We start from the raw sequence: 21,720 nt of genomic DNA on the forward strand, positions 1-21,720 counted from the left end.
ATATGGTATCCTGTACAATATGGTACCCTGTACCATATGGTACCCTGTACCATATGGTACCCTGTACCATATGGTACCCTGTACCATATGGTATTCTGTACCATATGGTACCCTGTACCATATGGTATTCTGTACCATATGGTACCCTGTACCATATGGTACCCTGTACCATATGGTACAATGTACCATATGATACCTTGCACCATATGGCCAGTAGGAGGTGTTGGTGCCACGAGGCACCAGCCAGGACTGAGTGAGTTGGGACACAAGCTCCCTGACTCTGCAGTTTCCAAGACAGTGCTTCGTCATCCACCTCAAGCAACATGTCCAGTGGCTGTATATATGTAAAAATATATGATACAACATTACTAATATACAACAATTTTGCATTTTTTGTTGTAAACAATTATTGTAAATGTAATGATGAAAATATTAGTGCAGTTATTGTATTGAATACAACAGTACCATAATGAATCATTGTACCAAATTGTACAATGTACCATATGGTACCATTGTAACATATGGTACCATTGTACCATATGGTACCATTGCACCCTATCATACCATTGTACCATATGGTACTACAGTGGACCCCCGCATAGCGAACTTAATCCGTGCAAGAGGGCTGGTCGTTATGCGAAATGTTCGCTATGCGAATTAATTTTCCCCATAAGAAATAATGGAAATAAAATTAATCCGTGCAAGACCCCCAAAAGTATGAAAAAAAAATTTTTTTACCACAAAAAAATGTTAATTTTAGTACACACAAACTGAAAAAGGCATGCACAATTACATGACACTTACTTTTATTTAAGATCTGGTGATGATTGATGGGATGGGAGGAGGGGAGAGAGAGTGTTAGTGTTTAGAAGAGGAATCCCCTTCCATTAACACTTGAGGAGGCAAGTCCTTTTCCGGGGTTACTTCCCTTCTTCTTTTAATGCCACTAGGACCAGCTTCAGAGTCACTGGACTTCTTTCTGTCCATAGAGCTCTGTACCTCCCGTTCCTTTACAATTTGTCTAAAATGGGCCATAACATTGTCATTGAAATAGTCACCAGCACGCCTTGCAACAGCTGTGTCAGGGTGATTTTCATCCATAAAGGTTTGCAGTTCAACCCACTGTGCACACATTTCCTTAATTTTTGAAGTAGGCACAATGGATTCCACAACTGGCATAGGCTTCTCAGGGTTAGCCCCAAACCCTTCAAAATCTTTCTTAATTTCCATACTAATTCTCACCCTTTTTACCACAGGGTTGGCACTAGAAGCTTTCTTGGGGCCCATGGTCACTTATTTTCAACAAACAGAACCGAAAACACTGTAATAATACGAAATATTCCGAGTGTATGCTTGAATGTTACCGCGGAGGCTAGCTGGTAAACAATGGGACAGGCGGCACATGTGAGGCTGGCTGAGGCCGCACATTGGACGCGTCTCGGACGAAGTTCGCTGAGCGGGTTTTTGTCTACTATGCGGGGCAAAATTTTAGCGATCAAAGCGTTCGCTATGCGGAATGTTCGCTATGCAAGGCGTTCGCTATGCGGGGGTCCACTGTATATGGTATAATATTTTCATCATTATTTTGTTCACGATAAACTTAAAAACAAGTTTTGTAAGCTATGTACAGTAGGGCCCCGCTTTACGGCGTTTCGCTTTATGGTGTTCCACTAATACGGTCATTTCAAATTAGTATGACAAAAACTCGCTATACGATTCTCCCCACCTGACTTTTTAATGCGGTCACCGCGCCCCACCCAGTTTGTTTACATTCTCTGTGAGATCCAAGCACTAAGTCTTTCCATTAAGTCTGGAAACAACAGAATTTCAAGTGTCTTTAAAAGTTATTTCATATTTTATATATACTCTGATAATTATACTTACGTATAACTGTACCTAAATAAACTTACATACTGTGCTGGTGTGCAGGTACTCATTAAAATCAGTAAGAGTGTCTTATGTCTCGAGACGTCATATTAGTAATGATAATAATCATTGAGTCTCATTAAATGTCTATATTACGTTAATATACATATTTTCATTAATCCATCTATGATATTATTTCTTCTATTGTCCATGGGGAAGTGGAAAAGAATCTTTCCTCCGTAAGCCATGCGTGTCATATGAGACGACTAAAATGCCGGGAGCGATGGGCTAGTAACCCCTTCTCCTGTAGACATTTACTAAAAGAGAGAAGAAGAAAAACTTTATAAAACTGGGATGCTTGAATGTGCGTGGATGTAGTGCGGATGACAAGAAACAGATGATTGCTGATGTTATGAATGAAAAGAAATTGGATGTCCTGGCCCTAAGCGAAACAAAGCTGAAGGGGGTAGGGGAGTTTCAGTGGGGGGAAATAAATGGAATTAAATCTGGAATATCTGAGAGAGTTAGAGCTAAGGAAGGGGTAGCAGTAATGTTGAAGGATCAGTTATGGAAGGAGAAAAGAGAATATGAATGTGTAAATTCAAGGATTATGCGGATTAAAGTAAAGGTTGGATGCAAAAAGTGGGTCATAATAAGCGTGTATGCACCTGGAGAAGAGAGGAATGTAGAGGAGAGAGAGAGATTTTGGGAGATGTTAAGTGAATGTATAGGAACCTTTGAACCAAGTGAGAGAGTAATTGTGGTAGGGGATCTGAATGCTAAAGTAGGAGAAACTTTTAGAGAGGGTGTGGTAGGCAAGTTTGGGGTGCCAGGTGTAAATGATAATGGGAGCCCTTTGATTGAACTTTGTATAGAAAGGGGTTTAGTTATAGGTAATACATATTTTAAGAAAAAGAGGATAAATAAGTATACATGACATGATGTATGGCGAAATGACAGTAGTTTGTCGTATTATGTATTGGTAGATGAAAGACTGTTGAGTAGACTTCAGGATGTACATGTTTATAGAGGGGCCACAGATATATCAGATCACTTTTTAGTTGTAGCTACACTGAGAGTAAAAGGTAGATGGGATACAAGGAGAATAGAAGCATCAGGGAAGAGAGAGGTGAAGGTTTATAAACTAAAAGAGGAGGCAGGCAGGGTAAGATATAAACAGCTATTGGAGGATAGATGGGCTAATGAGAGCATAGGCAATGGGGTCGAAGAGGTATGGGGTAGGTTTAAAAATGTAATGTTAGAGTGTTCAGCAGAAGTTTGTGGTTACAGGAAAGTGGGTGCGGGAGGGAAGAGGAGTGATTGGTGGAATGATGATGTAAAGAGAGTAGTAAGGGAGAAAAAGTTAGCATATGAGAAGTTATTACAAAGTAGAAGTGATGCAAGGAGGGAAGAGTATATGGAGAAAAAGAGAGAGGCTAACAGAGTGGTGAAGCAATGTAAAAAGAGAGCAAATGAGAGAGTGGGTGAGATGTTATCAACAAATTTTGTTGAAAATAAGAAAAATTTTTGGAGTGAGATAAACAAGTTAAGGAAGCCTAGAGAACAAATGGATTTGTCAGTTAAAAATAGGAGAGGAGAGTTATTAAATGGAGAGTTAGAGGTATTGGGAAGATGGAAGGAATATTTTGAGGAATTGTTAAATGTTGATGAAGATAGGGAAGCTGTGATTTCATGTATAGGGCAAGGAGGTATAACATCTTGTAGGAGTGAGGAAGAGCCAGTTGTGAGTGTGGGGGAAGTTTGTGAGGCAGTAGGTAAAATGAAAGGGGGTAAGGCAGCCAGGATTGATGGGATAAAGAGAGAAATGTTAAAAGCAGGTGGGGATATAGTTTTGGAGTGGTTGGTGCAATTATTTAATAAATGTATGGAAGAGGGTAAGGTACCTAGGGATTGGCAGAGAGCATGCATAGTTCCTTTGTATAAAGGCAAAGGGGACAAAAGAGAGTGCAAAAATTATAGGGGGATAAGTCTGTTGAGTATACCTGGTAAAGTGTATGGTAGAGTTATTATTGAAAGAATTAAGAGTAAGCCGGAGAATAGGAAAGCAGCTTGGCTGGTCATGGTGGTTGTGGGAGAGGCTGGAGGTGGGCTCTCATTGGTGGGATTCTGCTGTGGTTCAGTGGTCTCTGATTGGTCGAACTCTTGAGCGGTCAGTGATGGTGGAGGAGCAGAGGTGATGTTGATAATGTTATTAGTGGACTTCACAATGTCGATTGACGGTGGTGATGCAGGGAATATAAAGTTGGGCATGTTGTTGAGTTGGAAGAGTTCGTTGATCGTGGTGTTGAAGGAGCCTGGTACCGCAGTATTGTGGACGGCATACATGATGCAGTATAGGATTTTGGGGGAGTCACCCTCGGGCAATGGTGGAGATGTAGTCGTGGAGGGCTGGAGAACTGGAGTGGAGTCGGGTAGATTCCTGGTAATGGCAGCATATGAGGTTGCTTGGGTAGTTGGTGTCTGCTGTTGTTCAAGCTGTTTTTTCAGTAGTTCCCGTCTGGTGGGGCATTTGGCCACTAAGGTGTGGTGGTCGTTGTTGCAGTTGAGGCATTTGGGTGGAGTGGTGGAGGTGCATGACTTGAAATTGTGGCCTTCAGTGCCACAGGTAGCACAGATTTTCTTGTCTATGGAGGGGCAGTTCTTCATGGTATGCTGGTAAGAATAGCAGTTGTAACATTGAGGGATGTATGTAAATTTCTCTGCTTCGATAAATGTTGGATGGATGTGGAAGTAGAAGATGGCCAGGCCCTCATTGAGAGCTCGGGTTGCCATGCTGACGTCGCTGAAGGTGATCTTCAGCATGGAGGAAGCATTGGGAATTCTAGTGATGTGTTCTATCTTGGCCCAGGTGTTCTGGTCTTCAATTGATGATTTGGTTTCAGAGATCTCTTGGGTTGTGATGAGTTTGTCGAGCTTCTTGAGAAACACAGTTCTCTTGGCTTTCAGGGCTGAGGATGTTAGGACTTGGAATCCACGTTGGTCGAGAGTGGAGATAGCTTCTTTGGTGGTTAGTTTGTCGGCCTCGAGATCATCTGTGCAAATGACCACAAAAGCTTCCTTGAGAGAGAGGATTGCGTTGCACTTGACTCGCAGAGTACCACTGATGGTAGCTGCAAGGGCTAATTTGGACGAGTCGTTGACTGTCCCACTCACAGGTTTGATCTATACCCTGTTGGAGTAATGCATCGTGAGTAAGCAGTGTCCCCCTCCCCAACGGGGATTGTAGGGATGTCTAAAAAATTTGAAATTTGTGTAAAATTGGCAAAATTGCTAAATTCTGACCACTGTATTGGATAGTTGAAATCGGTAAATGGGTGGTTTCTTGTACTCATTCGATAGAAAAAATGGAGTTCTAGCGAAATAGTTATGATTTTTGTCGACAAGTACACTGGAATTGGCTGAAAATAGGGCTCAAAGTGGGCAAAATCGCCGATGCATAAACATCGTCGAGACAGCTAACTTCGCGAGAGCATAATTCCATAAATTTTCCATCAAATTTCATACTTTTGGTGTCATTATGATCGGGAAAAGATTCTCTATCTTTTCATAAGAAAAAATAATTATTTTTTTTTTTAAATTTGGCCAACCCTGAGAACAAGTCTCTGAGAGGGCCTGTCAACCCTGAAAGGGTTAATCTACAATAACAACAAATTTTCAATCTGTTCCATTGTTGGTGACCTTTGTTTTGCTAGAAAAGTTACTCCTTTCGCAACATTAGCATCATTGATTTGTTCTTTCTTTGGCAGGGTGGATGTAATTGTTGATTTGTTTTTCCCATACATCTTGGCAAGTTGCAGCACCTGCATACCACTCTCATATTTATCAGTCACTTCACGCTTAAATTCCATGGTGTTTCTCACTTTCTTTACCGCAGGAATTGTACTAGGAACTTTCTTTGGAGCCATGGTTACTTATTTCACAGTTGCACTGCAAAAAGCCCACAAAAAACAATGGAAAACAAGTGAAATGTTTGGATGTATGAGCAGAAGCTTCCTCGTGCACCGAGACACACAGCCAAACTGACATGCAACCGGCTTCAGCCGGCGGACGGACACATTCGAAACAGCTGATCACAGGGAGCCGACAAATTGGCCGATAACCAAAGGTCCACTGTATATTGTAATTAACACCACTCGCCTTGTTAGAACCAGACTATTTTTTTGCTTTATAAATTGTCTTCTAACTGGTATCTATTTTAAGGGCCTTAAAAACAATAAAGAAGAAAACTATATATACATCTTACAAGCCTTCAGATTATTGTATTTACTGAAATTTTAATATAAAGATTCATATTTTTATTTATATATATATATGTCTAAGATACCTGGTGTCACCAGTGACACAATAGGTAAACAGAAATAAGATCAGAACAAAAAGCAATAATACAGTCACCCAATGACAGTAAATAATAAACTATTATGATCATACTGCTCATGAGATGGGAAGGCAATTGAATTTGATCTGAAGGATAGGTTCACCTCCATGGAGCAAGAGCCCCTCACTAGCACCATCATCTTCCTTGGTAGTAAATAGTTCAACCAATATTGCAATTTTCTTTGTTATGACATTTTTTAAAGGTTAGGATAAGAATTATGTTTACCCTCATAATTATCTGCCATCAGACTATGAGTATCCTTGGGTGACTGCCCAGGGGTCACGAGGATCAGACAACCTTCAGGCCACCAAGTATAACTTCACTGCTGTTCTAGCTGACTTGACAAAGCCAAAGAAAGTCATGGCTGGCCCTCGACTGGTGTCTCGCCAATATTCTCGTCTTGTTGTATCCACGGGCTCATCTGTCAACCTCAATTGTACTGTAGAAGAAGCTGGTAATGTCTCAGTAAGTACACTTCTTTTTTTTCTTCTAAAACATTAGATCTTACAACTACTTAATGGTTATCAGGGATTAAGGTGGAAGAAAGGGTTGGGAGTGGTGTAGAAATAATCTGCTCCTTAGAAACGTACATGAAGTTACAATGGATGAGTTTATAGCTCTGATGGTTATAGCTTTGATAGTTATGATACAAATAATAATAATATATTTTATTTCAGCATAATACATGTTTGTACAAAGGAATATAATACTTGGGTGTACATACCAAAAGCCCCTTTATGTGCAAAGCATTTTGGGCAATCTTAAAACTAATTTAAAATTAATAAGGCAATAACAGTACATATGATCATTAGGTGAGTTACAATGAAAACAAGAGAACTGAATATTCTATTAGGCCATGCTATATGGCTTTGATAAGTTTTGTAGGGAAGAATTACGATTTTGATTATTAACCTTAGGCGGACACAATGGAGTAATTAATATTTGAGGTAAATACAGATATTGATTACAGTGGAACCTCGGCTTACGAACACCCCACCATGCAAATTTTTCAGGATATGAACCGTCATTTGGTCGATTTTTTGCTTCTGGATACAAATGAAATTTCAGGATGCGAACTTCCCCCTCAAGGGAGGTTCCTTCAATAAATAAATAAATAAAATATTTCTTTGCAAAGGTTACAATGTGTATTTACATATCATAATATGATTGGAGCAAAGAAAGCCACAATCATGCCGAGGCATTTTGGGAAGACTTAAGCTACTACTAATAGACTACTTAAGTCTAGACAGGTGAAAAGTGTTCTAGTAGTGGTTAACAATGTTTTGCTGATGGTGGTGCCAACTACTGACAGTACAGTAGTGGTGGTACTTGGGTTACATTTCCTGATTTGTATTTTAGAGAGTTAATAATCATGGTAACCTCAGTGGAATCTTTTGGTGTAAGATAGAGGGATGCTGGAAAGTTTCCATCTAGATAATCATTAGCTCGGGCATTGGTAATTTTAATTTTAATGGCAAGATTTGATCCTATGGTTAAGAAGTCATTCAACTTGTTAGGGAGCCTTGGTTCATTTGGTTTAGTTAGTACAATATTACTAGCTCTGTTCGATTTATGGGTGCCCAAGATCTGAGAGAGAGTGTCTTCCAGGTTTGATACAATTGCTTGCTCTAAAGAAAGCCACTTATTATGCAAAGCTTTTTGGGCAAACTATTCAAACTATTCCTAAAACTTGCATACTGTATTACATAATTCTAGTTGTGGCATATAATTTTAGGCATTGTGTGTCAGTACAGCATGAGTAATTCATTCTTATTATAAGGTAGTTGAAATTCAGAAAATAGGTAGTAAGAGTAGGCTAACTGTTGAAAAGGAATTTACTTGAGTATAATAAGACAGGCTGCAAATGATGCATTAAGATCATAAGAAAGGAGGAGCACTGCAGCAGGCCTACTGGCTCATGCTAGACAAGTCCCATTCACACCCACTTCAGAAGGAAGGAGCACTGCTGCAGACTTACTGGCTCAAGCTAAGCAGGGCCAACTCACACCCACTCATGTACTTGTCTAGCCTATTTTTAAAGCTACTCAAGGTTCTAGCTTCAGTGACTACTCGGGAGTTTGTTCCACACCATTGTGCATTTGAAATCTGTTAAACCATCCAGAACTAAACATGCACTCATTTTCAGGCTGCCCTTCCTCCTCACACACTGTTTTATAGTAAAAGCTTTTATTCCTTATAATAAGGCTATCAAGTGGATCACCTTTCTTTGCTTTTCAGTCCACACATTTACTATATTTAACTATATTATATTTAACTGTATTGACCTATTCCTCATTTTTTTTTTCACTGTGTGGCATTGAGGATTACTTATTGTACATGTCCTTATCTTCACCTCATTGTCCAAATCCTTGATTTTCTAACACCAAACACACATGCCATCTCCATGATGCATGCACCACTTTTCAGCATCTCAGTTACCTGGAGACAAATTGTATAAAATATGGACACAGTGGAAAAATAAGCACAAATGCAGTATAATGCCTCGGTTATCGGCCATAATCCATTCCAGAAGCTCGGCCTAAAACCAAAATGGCCGAAAACTTAAATAATATTTCCCATAAGAATTAATGTAAATACAATTAATCCGTTCCAGACACCCAAAAATATTCACAAAAAAATCATTTTTTGAAGATTAATTATAGTTTTACATATACAAAACAATGAGAACTAAATAAAATAAATACATGAACAATTAACTCAGTATTAAATACCTTTATTGAAGACTCTTCTTGGCTTATGGAAGATAGGCAGAAGGAGAGAGGCTTGAGAGTCACTGTACCCCTGCAACTCACTCCACTTTGCACACAGCCAGGAGCTATGACTCAACCCCTGCAACCTCAACTAGGTGAGTACATGTCCTTAATCACTGAAAAAGGTACATTTTCCCCTCTCTTTTCCTCCTCCTCTGAAGCAATTTCCTCACCTGTGGTCTGTTGCTGTTCCACATTCAAAGTTTTTTTTCTCTATAAGGATTACAATGCTGAGTTTACAGAAATTTGGTTATTGTGTGGTTTACATGTAGTAAAATAGTGATTACAGAGTGTACCACTAGAACACCTAGCATGGCTAGGCATTTCGGGCAGACTTAGTTTTATTCTTAATTGTAAAATATTACAAATTATGAGGTAAGTTGGTATTATGGCTAAGTGACTAAATACTAGTTTGTGAGTTTAGCAATGTAAATGCTTTTGTTTTGGCACGTACATAGTTTCAGTATTGGAGTATCACAGGATTCATTATTTTAAGATTGAGATTAATATTTCTGTTTATGGTCAAATGAGTCAGTGAGTGTAAGTGTGAACCACCAGGTGGTATTCGTGTAGTTAGTTGACAGGGTGTATCAGGGAGATAAGATGTTTTCTAATGGTAGTTTTGAAGGTGATGAATGTGTCTGCAGTTTTAGAATTTTCAGGTAGGGTGTTCCAGATTTTAGGGCCTTTGACATGCATTGAATTTTTGTAAAGGTTTAGTTGGACACGGGGAATGTCGTAGAGATGTTTGTGTCTGGTGTTATGCCTGTGGGTTCTGTCACAACTATCAAGAAAGCGTTTTAGGTCAAGGTTGATATTAGAGTTTAAGGCCCTGTAGATGTAGATTGCACAGTAGTAAGTGTGGATGTACTGAACAGGGAGTAAGTTTAGGTCTATGAAGAGTGGGGGGGTGTGTTGCCAGGGATGGGATTTAGTGATTATTCTTACTGCAGCTTTTTGTTGGGTTATTATTGGCTTTAGGTGTGTTGCTGCAGTTGATCCCCAAGCACAAATAGCATAGGTGAGGTATGGATAAATAAGTGAGTGGTATAGTGTGAGAAGGGCATTTTGCGGCACGTAGTATCGTAGTAAGGTCTTGCAGCTCTACCCTCTACCACCATCACAACCACTACCACCCTCTGCCACCATCACAACCACTACCACCCTCTACCACCATCACAACCACTACTACCCTCTACCACCATTACAACCACTACCACCCTCTACCACCACTACTACCACCCTCTACCACCACTACTACCACCCTCTACCACCACCACTACTACCACCTTCTACCACCACCACTACCACCCTCTACCACCATCACAACCACTACCACCCTCTACCACCATCACTACCACCCTCTACCACAATCACTACCACCCTCTACCACAATCACAACCACTACCACCCTCTACCACAATCACAACCACTACCATCCTCTACCACCATCACAACCACTACCACCCTCTACCACCCTCTACCACCATCACTACCACCCTCTACCACCATCACTACCACCCTCTACTACCACCCTCTACCACCATCACAACCACCCTCTACCACCATCACAACCACTACCACCCTCTACCACCCTGCACCACTATCACTACCACCCTCTACCACCCCCACTCTTGTACTTTGCTACGATTTCTTTCTTAAATTCCATTCTTAAATTCAACTTTCTTTGGGGCCATGGTTAATTATTTTGCAGATGCACTTAATAAATAACCACCAAAAACGATGGATTATAGCGAAATGTTTGGATGAATGAGCAGAAGCTTCCTCACTCACCCAGAGACACAGCCAGACTGACGCACGAGCGGCTGGCGGCGATGGGTTGACGAGTCCCATATGGCCAATAAGCAAAATAACAGTCGATAACAGGAAGCCGAAAAACCGGCCGATAACTGAGTTGGCTGATAAGTGGAATGGCCAATAACCGAGGGTCCACTGTAATTAATTTTTGTCTTTGTGATTCTCTCGTTGCACTATCTGCAAGTAACATAACCAAAGTTTATCAACACCTGCCAAGTGTGTCGTACCATATATTCTACCATATCTGTATAAAACTTCTTAAGCACATGGATTACCTTAATAGCACTGTTATGCACTCCATACTAATCCTTATGCAGTAGTTGTTAACAGAGGTACTGTATACACCCTTCAAAGGAGGTGCTTTGATGCTGGTGAGGGACTCTTGAGTAAAGGAATTGGGACTATCTTCACTATTGTTTGGTCTAACTTGATTGCCTCCCATTCTAAGCCTCCTCAGGTGGGCTTAGAGTTCCCTCATAAATGCAATAATAAAATAGTTGTCTATAATGGGTCCAGAAACTAGACTTCAAATTGTCTGCTAAGTATGTTACAATAGTAAAGAACTATTTAGATTCCAGCTAAGTAAATAAAAACTTTTTACAGGTAACGTGGACTCGTGGCAATGTGGTGTTGGCTGTAAACAAGTTCAGGTAAGCAGAACTTATTGGTAGTTAAATGTTTTGTTCCACCTAAGTCTAGGACTCTGTGGTTATCCTTTGTTTATAAACCTTAAACTGTCATGTATTCAGAAATAAAATTTCCTCTGTGTGAGACAAAGTTTTGAAAAAAACTAATCTTACTGTACTAAAAGGGTGCATTTTTAGGAGTCAAATAAAACAAAATCAGATATTGGATAATAACTTAGGTTTTTTATGGGCATTAACCTTAGTGTTGCAAAGCTATAAATCTTATTTATTTGAACCACAACAATTTTTATCAGTGTCTCATCAAAGAATACAGACATTCCTCACTTAATGACCTACCTGTTTAACGACTGCTCGGCCTTACAACCAGGCCTCTCCAACTGGTCAGTATTCTATGCTGTACAAGAACTTCGGTCATGGAAACAGCAGCTCGGTGTCTCAGCATCAAGCAGTCTCCAAGATTACATATTTTGTCTATAAATTTATACTTTATTGTGCACCCCATAGTACAACATAGGGTTGGAAGTGCAGGAGCACTTGGAAGAGGAGGAAAGACTGGAAGAAGTTCACTGTAAAGGGATTAACTAGTGTGTTTGTCTGTTTACATTTTTGGCATCTCTCTTGTTTATGATGGCATCAAAGGGTAAGTATGTAGGTTTGTTTAGGTACAGGTACACATAAATACAGTTACATAAATTATCATACATAGCAGCATATGTATAGATTACCTAGGATAACCCCAAAAAAGTTACTTTGACATTTTTGGGTTATCCTATTGTTATATGACCCTAGTGGGTTTAGCACTTGGTTTTGATTATACAGGTCTACATCCCTTTATCCGAAACCCTTGGGGCCAGTATTGTTTGTAATTTCAGGATTTTTCGAAGTTCAGAATGATTCTCAATGCTGCCACGTGGTGGCGTGACCCAGCGCTGAGATGACTGATGCTCCACACTCCACGAAAAACCTTCGGTTTTCGGAACTTTTCTAATTTCAGATAAAAGGTTGTAGATCTGTAATGGGTTATCCTAGGTAATCTACACATATGCTGCTATGTATAAAGATAAAGATAAAGATGTTTATTTTGATAAATTACATGGTTGTACAGAGGAATATAATAGTTAGGTGTACATGCCAAAAGCCCCTTTGTATGCAGAGCATTTCGGGCAAACTTAGAGATTAACTTAAGATTAGTAAGGCAAGAATACATACTTCATATGGTCATCAGATGAGTTACAGCAAGTACAGTAGAATTGTATATTCCATCAGGTGATGCTACATGGTTTTGATAAGTCTAGTAGAGGCTTATTACACTATTGAATTAGTTAATAAAGATTACAATATTACAATGTTAATAAAGATTACAATATTACAATGTTGCTGCCGCTGATGTGGCAGCAACAGCAGCGATCTCCAAGCTCCGTACTTTTCTCCAACTATCAGAGCCACCAATGCTCCTATTTATTTATTTTATTTATTTAGAAATTTAAGCATACATACAGAGGTACAAAAAAAATACAGGTAAGAGCAGCATGCCAAAGCCACTTATATGCATAGCATTACGGGCTGGCTTAAAATTAACTTAAGATTAACTAAGCAATGATGAAATCAGTGATAAGACATTATTGTAAACAGATAACTATAAAGCACAAATGAGTATTACAAAGACAGGTCATATGGTTGCATGCATTGCTGTTCATTCAGTAGAATGGAGTATTCTGTTAGGTAGTGTATTTAAAAAAATAACAAAGTTAGATTGGGTCCTAGGTTTAACATTTATGTGATATAATTGTGAGTAACATTTTGGAGGTGCGGGATTACCAAAACTGTTGTCCAGAGGGCTGAGGAAGGGTTGTTGAGGTGGTTCGGACATGTAGAGAGAATGGAGCGAAACAGAATGACTTCAAGAGTGTATCAGTCTGTAGTGGAAGGAAGGCGGGGTAGGGGTCGGCCTAGGAAGGGTTGGAGGGAGGGGGTAAAGGAGGTTTTGTGTGCGAGGGGCTTGGACTTCCAGCAGGCATGCGTGAGCGTGTTTGATAGGAGTGAATGGAGACAAATGGTTTTTAATACTTGACGTGCTGTTGGAGTGTGAGCAAAGTAACATTTATGAAGGGATTCAGGGAAACCGGCAGGCCGGACTTGAGTCCTGGAGATGGGAAGTACAGTGCCTGCACTCTGAAGGAGGGGTGTTAATGTTGCAGTTTAAAAACTGTAGTGTAAAGCACCCTTCTGGCAAGACAGTGATGGAGTGAATGATGGTGAAAGTTTTTCTTTTTCGGGCCACCCTGCCTTGGTGGGAATCGGCCGGTGTGATAATAAAAAAAAAAAAAATAAAAAATTTATAAGGTTCTGATATTCAGTATTTATTTGGTTTTGAGTGAGTAAGTGAACTTTGAGAAGAGACTTGAATTTATATACAGGTAGTGTTTCTTTTATATTTACAGGTAATGAATTCCAGATTTTAGGGCCTTTTATGTGCATTGAGTTTTTGCATAGCGTGAGATGGACACGAGGAACATCAAGGAGTGATCTGTGCCTTGTGTTATGGTCATGTGTTCTGTTGAGGTTGGCAAGGAGATGTTTGAGGGGAGGGTTAATATCAGAGTTAAGTATTCTATGTATGTAATAGGTGCAATAATAAGTATGGATGTTTTGTATGGTGAGTAGGTTGAGTGTTTTGAATATTGGTGGAGTGTGTTGCCTGTAGTGAGAATTTGTTATCATTCTAACTGCAGCCTTTTGTTGGGTAATTAGTGGTCTGAGATGGTTAATTGTTGTTGAGCCCCATGCACAAATTCCATAGGTGAGATAGGGGTAAATAAGAGTGATAAAGGGCCAGGAGGGCTGACTGTGGAACATAGTACCGTATCTTCGATAGTACGCCTACAGTCTTGGAAATTTTCTTAGAAATTTGTTGTATATGTGTGTGAAATTTGAGTCTCTTATCCAGGTGGATTCCTAAGAGTTTTCCCTCTGTTAGCTTTGTGATAGGTGATCCGTTTATCATTATGTTAAGAGGTACATCTGTAGCTCGGTTACCAAACTGAATGAAGTAGGTTTTGTCAATGTTTAGTGTAAGTTTGTTAGTCCTCATCCAGGTAGATATTTTCTGTAATTCGGTGTTTACAGTATTGGCTAGCATGACTGGGCTCGGGTGAGAGAAGACGTATGTAGTGTCATCTGCAAAAAGTGTGGGTTTGAGTAATTGCGAAGCATTTGGTAGGTCATTTATGTATAGGAGAAAGAGAAGAGGGCCAAGGACACTTCCCTGTGGGACACCAACTGTAATTGGTTGTGCAGAAGAGCTTGCCCCATTTGCGTACACATATTGGCTTCTGTTGCTGAGGTAAGACTTGAGGTAGTTGAGGGAGTGCCCTCTAATACCATAGTGTGACAATTTTACGTGGAGCAAGTCATGGTCAACTATATCAAAAGCTTTACGTAAGTCAATGAAGATCCCCAGTGGGACTTCTTTTTTCTCTATTGCAGTGTATATATGTTCTAGCATGTGTATAATAGCATCATTAGTATTTTTATTAGGCCTGAATCCAAATTGGCAGGGATTGAGAATGTTTTGGGAGATGAGGTAGGAGTAGATTCATTTATGAATTAATTTTTCGAAGATTTTTGAGAGAGGGTGTAAATTGGATATTGGCCTATAGTTATTCAACTCTGTTTGGTCTCCTCCTTTATGGATCGGGGTGACCCTTGCTATTTTGAGAACTGTAGGGAAGGTGGAGGATTCAATGGATTTGTTAAAGAGTGTTGCAATGATTGGTGATAGTACTTGTGATGCTTTTTTGTATATAAAGGGTGGTAAGGTATTTAAATCTCCTGCCTTGTTTTTCAGTGCGTTGATAATAAGGGAGACTTCGTATGGGTTAGTCGGAGCTAGGAACAGTGTGTTCGGGTAGTTGCCAGTGAGGTAGTCATTTGGTGGGGTATCTGAGCTTGGGATTTTATTGGCAAGGTTTTGACCTATAGTGGAGAAGAAATCATTGAGTCTGTTTGCTGTTTCTGTTGGTGGGAGTTGAGGTTCATCTGATTTTACTAATTTTATTTCGCTATGTCGTGATATCTTTTTTGTTCCCAGAATTTCTGATAGGGTCTTCCAGGTCTTTTTTTATATCACCTCGTAAGTTGGATAATCTGTTCTCATAATACAATTTTTTTGCCCTTCTTATCAGGCTGGTTAGGATTGACGAGTAACGTTTTGTTTGGTCTCTGGTTATGTGACCCATTCTGTACTGTTTTTCATATCGGTGTTTTGTATTTATGGATTTGAGAATGCTGGGTGTTAGCCAGGGACTGTTCAGTCTCTTAGCTGTCATCTGTTTAGTTTTTTTAGGGCAGTGCTTGTTATAAAGGTATTGGGTCTTTTTTAGAAAATTATTAAAACATTCGTCAATATCTGTATAGATTTCTAGCTCAGTGTGCCAGTCAATGTTTGTTACTGCTGTTGTGAAGTTATTAATGGCTGCCTCATTGTGAAGTCTGAAGGTGACTTTAGTAGTGTCTTGGGGTATTTTACCAAGAGTTGTTATGAGGAAAGTAGGGTAGTGGTCTGTGGTATTATCTGTAATTATGCCTGATTTTAAAGGGGATATGGTGTTGGTCCAGATGTGGTCAAGTAGGGAAACACTAGTCTCTGTAACTCTTGTAGGTTTTGTTATTGTTGGTAGCAACATGCAGTTACTCATTGTGTTTGTGAATTCAGTAACGTGTGGGTCCTTGTCTTGCAGGAGATTTATATTGAAGTCACCTGAGAGTAGTAAGTGATCTTTGTTCATGCATGCATCAGTTATCATACTTCCTAGGTTTTGACTAAATTGGCTATGTTTGATTGTGGAACTCTGTAGATGTTTATCACTGTGAGAGGTTTTTGTAGGTATTTGGATTTGAATTTAGCTATTATATATTCCCCATGTTCATCCCTTGTGCAAGTATTAGTGATACATTCTAGTTGGTCTGAGTAGTATATAACAGTGCCACCCCCTTGTTGGTCTGGCCTACAGTTGTGTATGGCTGTGTAACTAGGAATGGCATAGACATCTGTAGTATCAGGCTTTAGCCAGGTTTCAGTTAGTGTAATGATGGACATATTGGCATGCAAGGAATTTAGTAATGCTAGGAGGTCATCATAATGCTTGCTTAAAGATCTGATATTGTAGTTAAAGATAGTTATGTTGTTGTTGGCTCCGAGAAGTGCCTTTGATTGTTCTGCTGTGTAGTAATTACAGTAACTGTTTGAATCATTTAAGTCATTAAATAAGAGGTTGGTATCAGGATCAATGCTTGTAATCATAAGATTTGTAGTGAATCTATAGTTAGAATTAAGTAAAAAAAAAAGTAAATATTCTAAAGCTAAAAAAAAATAGCACCTGAATTAGTTAACAAATGTAAAAATAATGAGCTAAGGTAGTTTTTTAAAGCTAAAATAAAGGAGACAATATGAAAGGGACTAAAATAATTTGTGGTGAACAAATAAAGTGATGATCAAATAATGGAGCTTGGGAATATGATAGTAGGTAGTACTTTAAAGGTAATTCTTTAAAGTTTGAATTATAATATAAAATTATAATATAAAAGGGACTAATATAAGTTGTGGTGAACAATAAAGTGGTAATCAAATAAATGAGCTTTGGAGTATAATGGCAAAATAGTGAACTTATTAACTTTAGCACCTGAGAATAGCACCTTGATTATTTTAACAATTGTGAATATATGAGCTAAGGTAGTTATATAAAGCTAAAATAAAGGAAAAAAAAATATATAAGGGACTACAATTAAGTAATGGTAAACAAGTTTAATGGACAGATAGTCACTATGAAATAATATTGGTTTAGGAGTAAGATCTGATTTGTAATATTAAATAAGTTGAGCAGTTTATTGCACAATAAAAAGTAAAAAAAAAATGAGGTAGTTGGTACTAGCTAGCAAAAGATAGTTTTGGTACTTGCAAAAAAGTAATTAGAATATACACTAATTGCACACACAATAAAAAGTGACTAAAAAAACAAGTAGTGGTAAACAAAATTAAATGGACAGGTAAGAACAATGAATAATATTAATTTGGAGTAAGATTTGACCTAGTTGACCTAGTTACAAGCAAAACTGCACTACCCAACATAGCATCCAGAATGACCAAAGATTACCAACAGTGAAACCTACAAATCAAAAATAATAGAGATCAAAGGAAGACTGCCCTCAAACCCAAAGCAACACCCCGCTGCCAGCCGAACAATGTAACCATAAGCTTTGTATAACTACAACTTCTTCTTAACTACAACAATTCCTGTAGTATTATGAGGCAATCTCAGAGGAAACAGCACCAAGGCCAGGAAGAAAACACCGAAAAATCAAGTATTCAACAAGTGTAGCCAGGAGGATGCTGGCCCAGCTACCACCCCTCTCACCACCGCTCAAGGCGACAGCACAACAATAGCAACAAACATGGCTGCCCCCAGCCCATCCACCCCTCTCTTCCCCGGATTCAACCTACCAAGTAGTTTCTCAGTTATGACCAACGATCCAGATACCCTAAAGTCATGCATCTCCACCTTAGTTATTGAAAATATGAATCTTCGAGAGACACTAACAAAACAAGACACCAGGATGACACAACTCGAGAACAAAATCCTCAGTCTTGAACAAAAGTTATCAACACCAGGAATGACTAACTATGGCAAGACCATCCAAACAGTCATAGATAGTCATGCAGAACAAATAAAATCTCTTAATACAAAGGTTGAAGAAGCAGTAAAAGAATGGAAGAACAACTTAGATAACCAGTTCAGTGACTACTTTGCTCTCCAAGAAGATAAAACTGAACAAGATAAACTATTGGATGCAGTAATAGTTAACAGTCCACTTTTTCCCAGTGATATGAACCAAACAAACAGTAAAGAAATTACTATCCAGATCATAAAGGACCAAACAAAAGTTACAGTACCAGAGTCAGAAATAAAGGAAGCCAGGCTACTAGGATCCCATGGTAGAAAAAGTGTTATGCTTAGATTCCACTCACATGACAGGAAAAAAAACTTAATAATTGCATCTATTAAAGTAAAGAAAGAGATATACATAAACGAGTGTCTTACCAAAAAACGTCAGAACCTCCTGTATTGAGTCAGAAAACTTAAGCGGGAGAATAATGACACAATACACCAATGTTTCACACGGGATGGGAAAATTCTAGTTAGGAAAACAAATGTAGGTCAACTGTACACAATCACGAACGAGAATGATCTATCACGATTTCTCAGGGATACTAATCTTACAGAGAATAACTAAACAATGTCCAACCTAAAAGCCTACGTAATGTAGTGTATGTTTTGCTCCATTATTGTTCAAATTTCATAGTACAATCTCTTAGTAATTAAATAATCAACTACCTCATTATGTGATTTTACTAGTAAGCATAAGTCACCTTATCTAATTTTCTTATTTACTATTGTTTGCTTAAATATTAGCTGAATTGATACTTTCTCTGTCCATATTACTACCTCATATTTTTTTTAAATGCTGTTAATTGATATTACTTACTAAAATTAATAATTAATTACCATTTTTACTATCAGTACAATTTACTCTTAACATTTTTGACATTTAATTATCATTACTTGTCTAATTACCATAACCTGTTTTAATACCACATTTACTATCTTAGAGTACTCTTAAATACCTTGTACTGCCAAATAACCTCTAGTATAACTACCAGTGCAATATTGAATCCAAATAACTGTTCTTAAAATTTAATACTTGAAATAAACTTTACTTTTTCACTTTTTTTTTTTTTGCTAATTAATCTTTTTTTGTAATCATTATTACTTACTAAAATTTTATTAAACACCATATTTACTACCAGTCAATTTTACTTTTGTAAATTAATCATTATTTTATACTTTTCATAACATTTTGTTTCCAAATTTTCAAGTTTGTATATTCAACTCCAACCTTTATATTATCCTTTGTACCTGTGTACCTGCGTACCTGTGTACCTGTCTACCATCTTACTACCATATTATAACCAAGTCATTGCCATTGTTATTTTTTGCTTATTATTCTTTTGGTACTTTAATTTGTGAATTTTATTTTGTCAATTTAAATCTAGTTATACTCTTGATCTTGTTAACAACCTATATCAGACCCTAGTGCAATTGCAAGTACCATTTTAATTTGTATTTTTATATTATAAGTTTATACCTAGTTGTACTTTAGCTCATTCTAGCTCAATACATAGACAACATCTAAACTAACTATACCTAGTTGTACTTTAGCTCATTCTAGCTCAATACATAGACAACACTAAATTCATTATATTAGACCTTAGTGCAATTACAAGAGTGAGTCTGGTGCCACTTGTAATTTTTTTTTTCATAGTATTAGTTTATACCTAGTTGTACTTTAGCTCATTCTAGCACAACACATTTACAATATCAATTTCATTATGTTTATTAGTGACTATACTCTATATGACCAAAGTGCTTTAGCGGTATACTTATCCAAACCTCTCACCACTACAGAAATCAGTATTAGAACTCACCACATAATACAGGATATAAACAACCACTATTTAAACCTAAAAGATGAATGATCACATTGACCCTGATCTAAACCTCCATAATCTAACACACAGTCAAAACTTATTGGAAAGCAACTGCCTTTATTACACAGCATCACAAGCCAGCACTATCCTGAACACTGTTCAAAGTCTATCAGTTCTTAACTACAACATCAGGTCCTTAAGCAAACACTATGATGACCTCCTGGCACTCCTTGAGTCACTAAAGACACCCTTCTCCTGCATTATTCTTACTGAGACCTGGCTTAAGCAGGACACAATTGATATCTACCCACTACCAGGATACACAGCAATCCACAACTGCAGACCATACCAAGTTGGCGGTGGTACTGCAATCTATTACTCTAACCAACTATCTTGTATTAGCACTAATTGCTTTAGTGATGAATATGGGGAATACATTTTTGCTAATTTTACTGTAAAAAACCCCAAGAAGCCTATAACAATCGGTGCCATATACCGGATACCCCACACAAACATCCCAAACTTCAGTGAGAATCTAAAGTCACTAATAATAACCCAACAAAAAGCTGCAGTAAGAATAATCACTAAATCCCATCCCTGGCAACACCCCCCCCCCCCCACTCTTCATAGATCTAAACTTAATCCCTGTTCAGTACATCCACACTTACTACTGTGCAATCTACATTTACAGGACCTTAAATTCCAATATTAACCTTGACCTAAAATGCTTTCTTGATAGTTGTGACAGAACCCACAGGCACAACACCAGACACAAACATCTCTATGACATTCCCCGTGTCCAACTAAACCTTTACAAAAATTCAATGTATGTCAAAGGCCCTAAAATCTGGAACACCCTACCTGAAAATTCTAAAACTGCAGACACATTCATCACCTTCAAAACTACCATCAGAAAACATCTTATCTCCCTGATACACCCTGTCAACTAATTACATGAATACCACCTGGTGGTTAAGGGCTGGAGATGCGAAGAGCTCTCAAGAAGAAGCCAATGAGGACTCCTCTCTTAGTGCGGGTGTCTTGGTGTGAATAAAAGTGTATAAGATCGTCCTTGTTGGTAGGTTTTCTTAACACTTTCACTCACCCATTTGATCATAAACAGAAATATCAATCTCAATCTCAAAATAATGAATCTTAACTAGTCATAAGTTGGCCTGTGATACTCCAATACTGAAACTATGTATAGTGCCAAAACAAAAGCATTCACATTGCTAAACTCACAAACTAGTACTTAGTCACTTAGCCATAATACCAACTTACCTCATAATTTTGTAATATTTTAAACTTAAGATTTAATCTAAGTCTGCCCGAAATGCCTAGCCATGCTAGGTGTTCTAGTGGTACACTCTGTAATTATTATTTTACTACATGTAAACCACACAATAACCAAATTCTGTAAACTCAGCATTGTAATCCTTATAGAGAATAAACTTTGAATTTGAATAACAAACAGACAAATGAACAAGCACCACCTCTTAGCTGGAGACTTCAATATCAACCTTGGCCTACCAGATGATCAGACTGTAACTGTTTTCATCAACAATATGAACAACACACTTCTCATACCAACAATAACTAAACCAACCAGGCTGACTGAGACAAGTGCAACCATAATAGACCACATATGGACCAATATACTAGCCTCCCTTAAATCAG

General features: G+C 38.3%; 1 protein-coding gene across 1 annotated transcript in view; it reads left to right on the forward strand.

Moving 5' to 3' along the window:
* The window catches only part of LOC128689074 (protein amalgam), a 104,067-nt gene that overhangs the window by 36,362 nt on the left and 45,985 nt on the right, over nucleotides 1–21,720 (forward strand). Inside the window, exons 3-4 of the mRNA XM_053777156.2 lie at nucleotides 6,510–6,727; nucleotides 11,455–11,501. Coding sequence (XP_053633131.1) covers nucleotides 6,510–6,727; nucleotides 11,455–11,501 — 265 coding nt within the window. The remainder of the gene's footprint in view (nucleotides 1–6,509; nucleotides 6,728–11,454; nucleotides 11,502–21,720) is intronic.

The sequence above is a fragment of the Cherax quadricarinatus genome, chromosome 21 (genome assembly GCF_038502225.1).
Source record: "Cherax quadricarinatus isolate ZL_2023a chromosome 21, ASM3850222v1, whole genome shotgun sequence".
NCBI lineage: Eukaryota > Metazoa > Arthropoda > Malacostraca > Decapoda > Parastacidae > Cherax > Cherax quadricarinatus.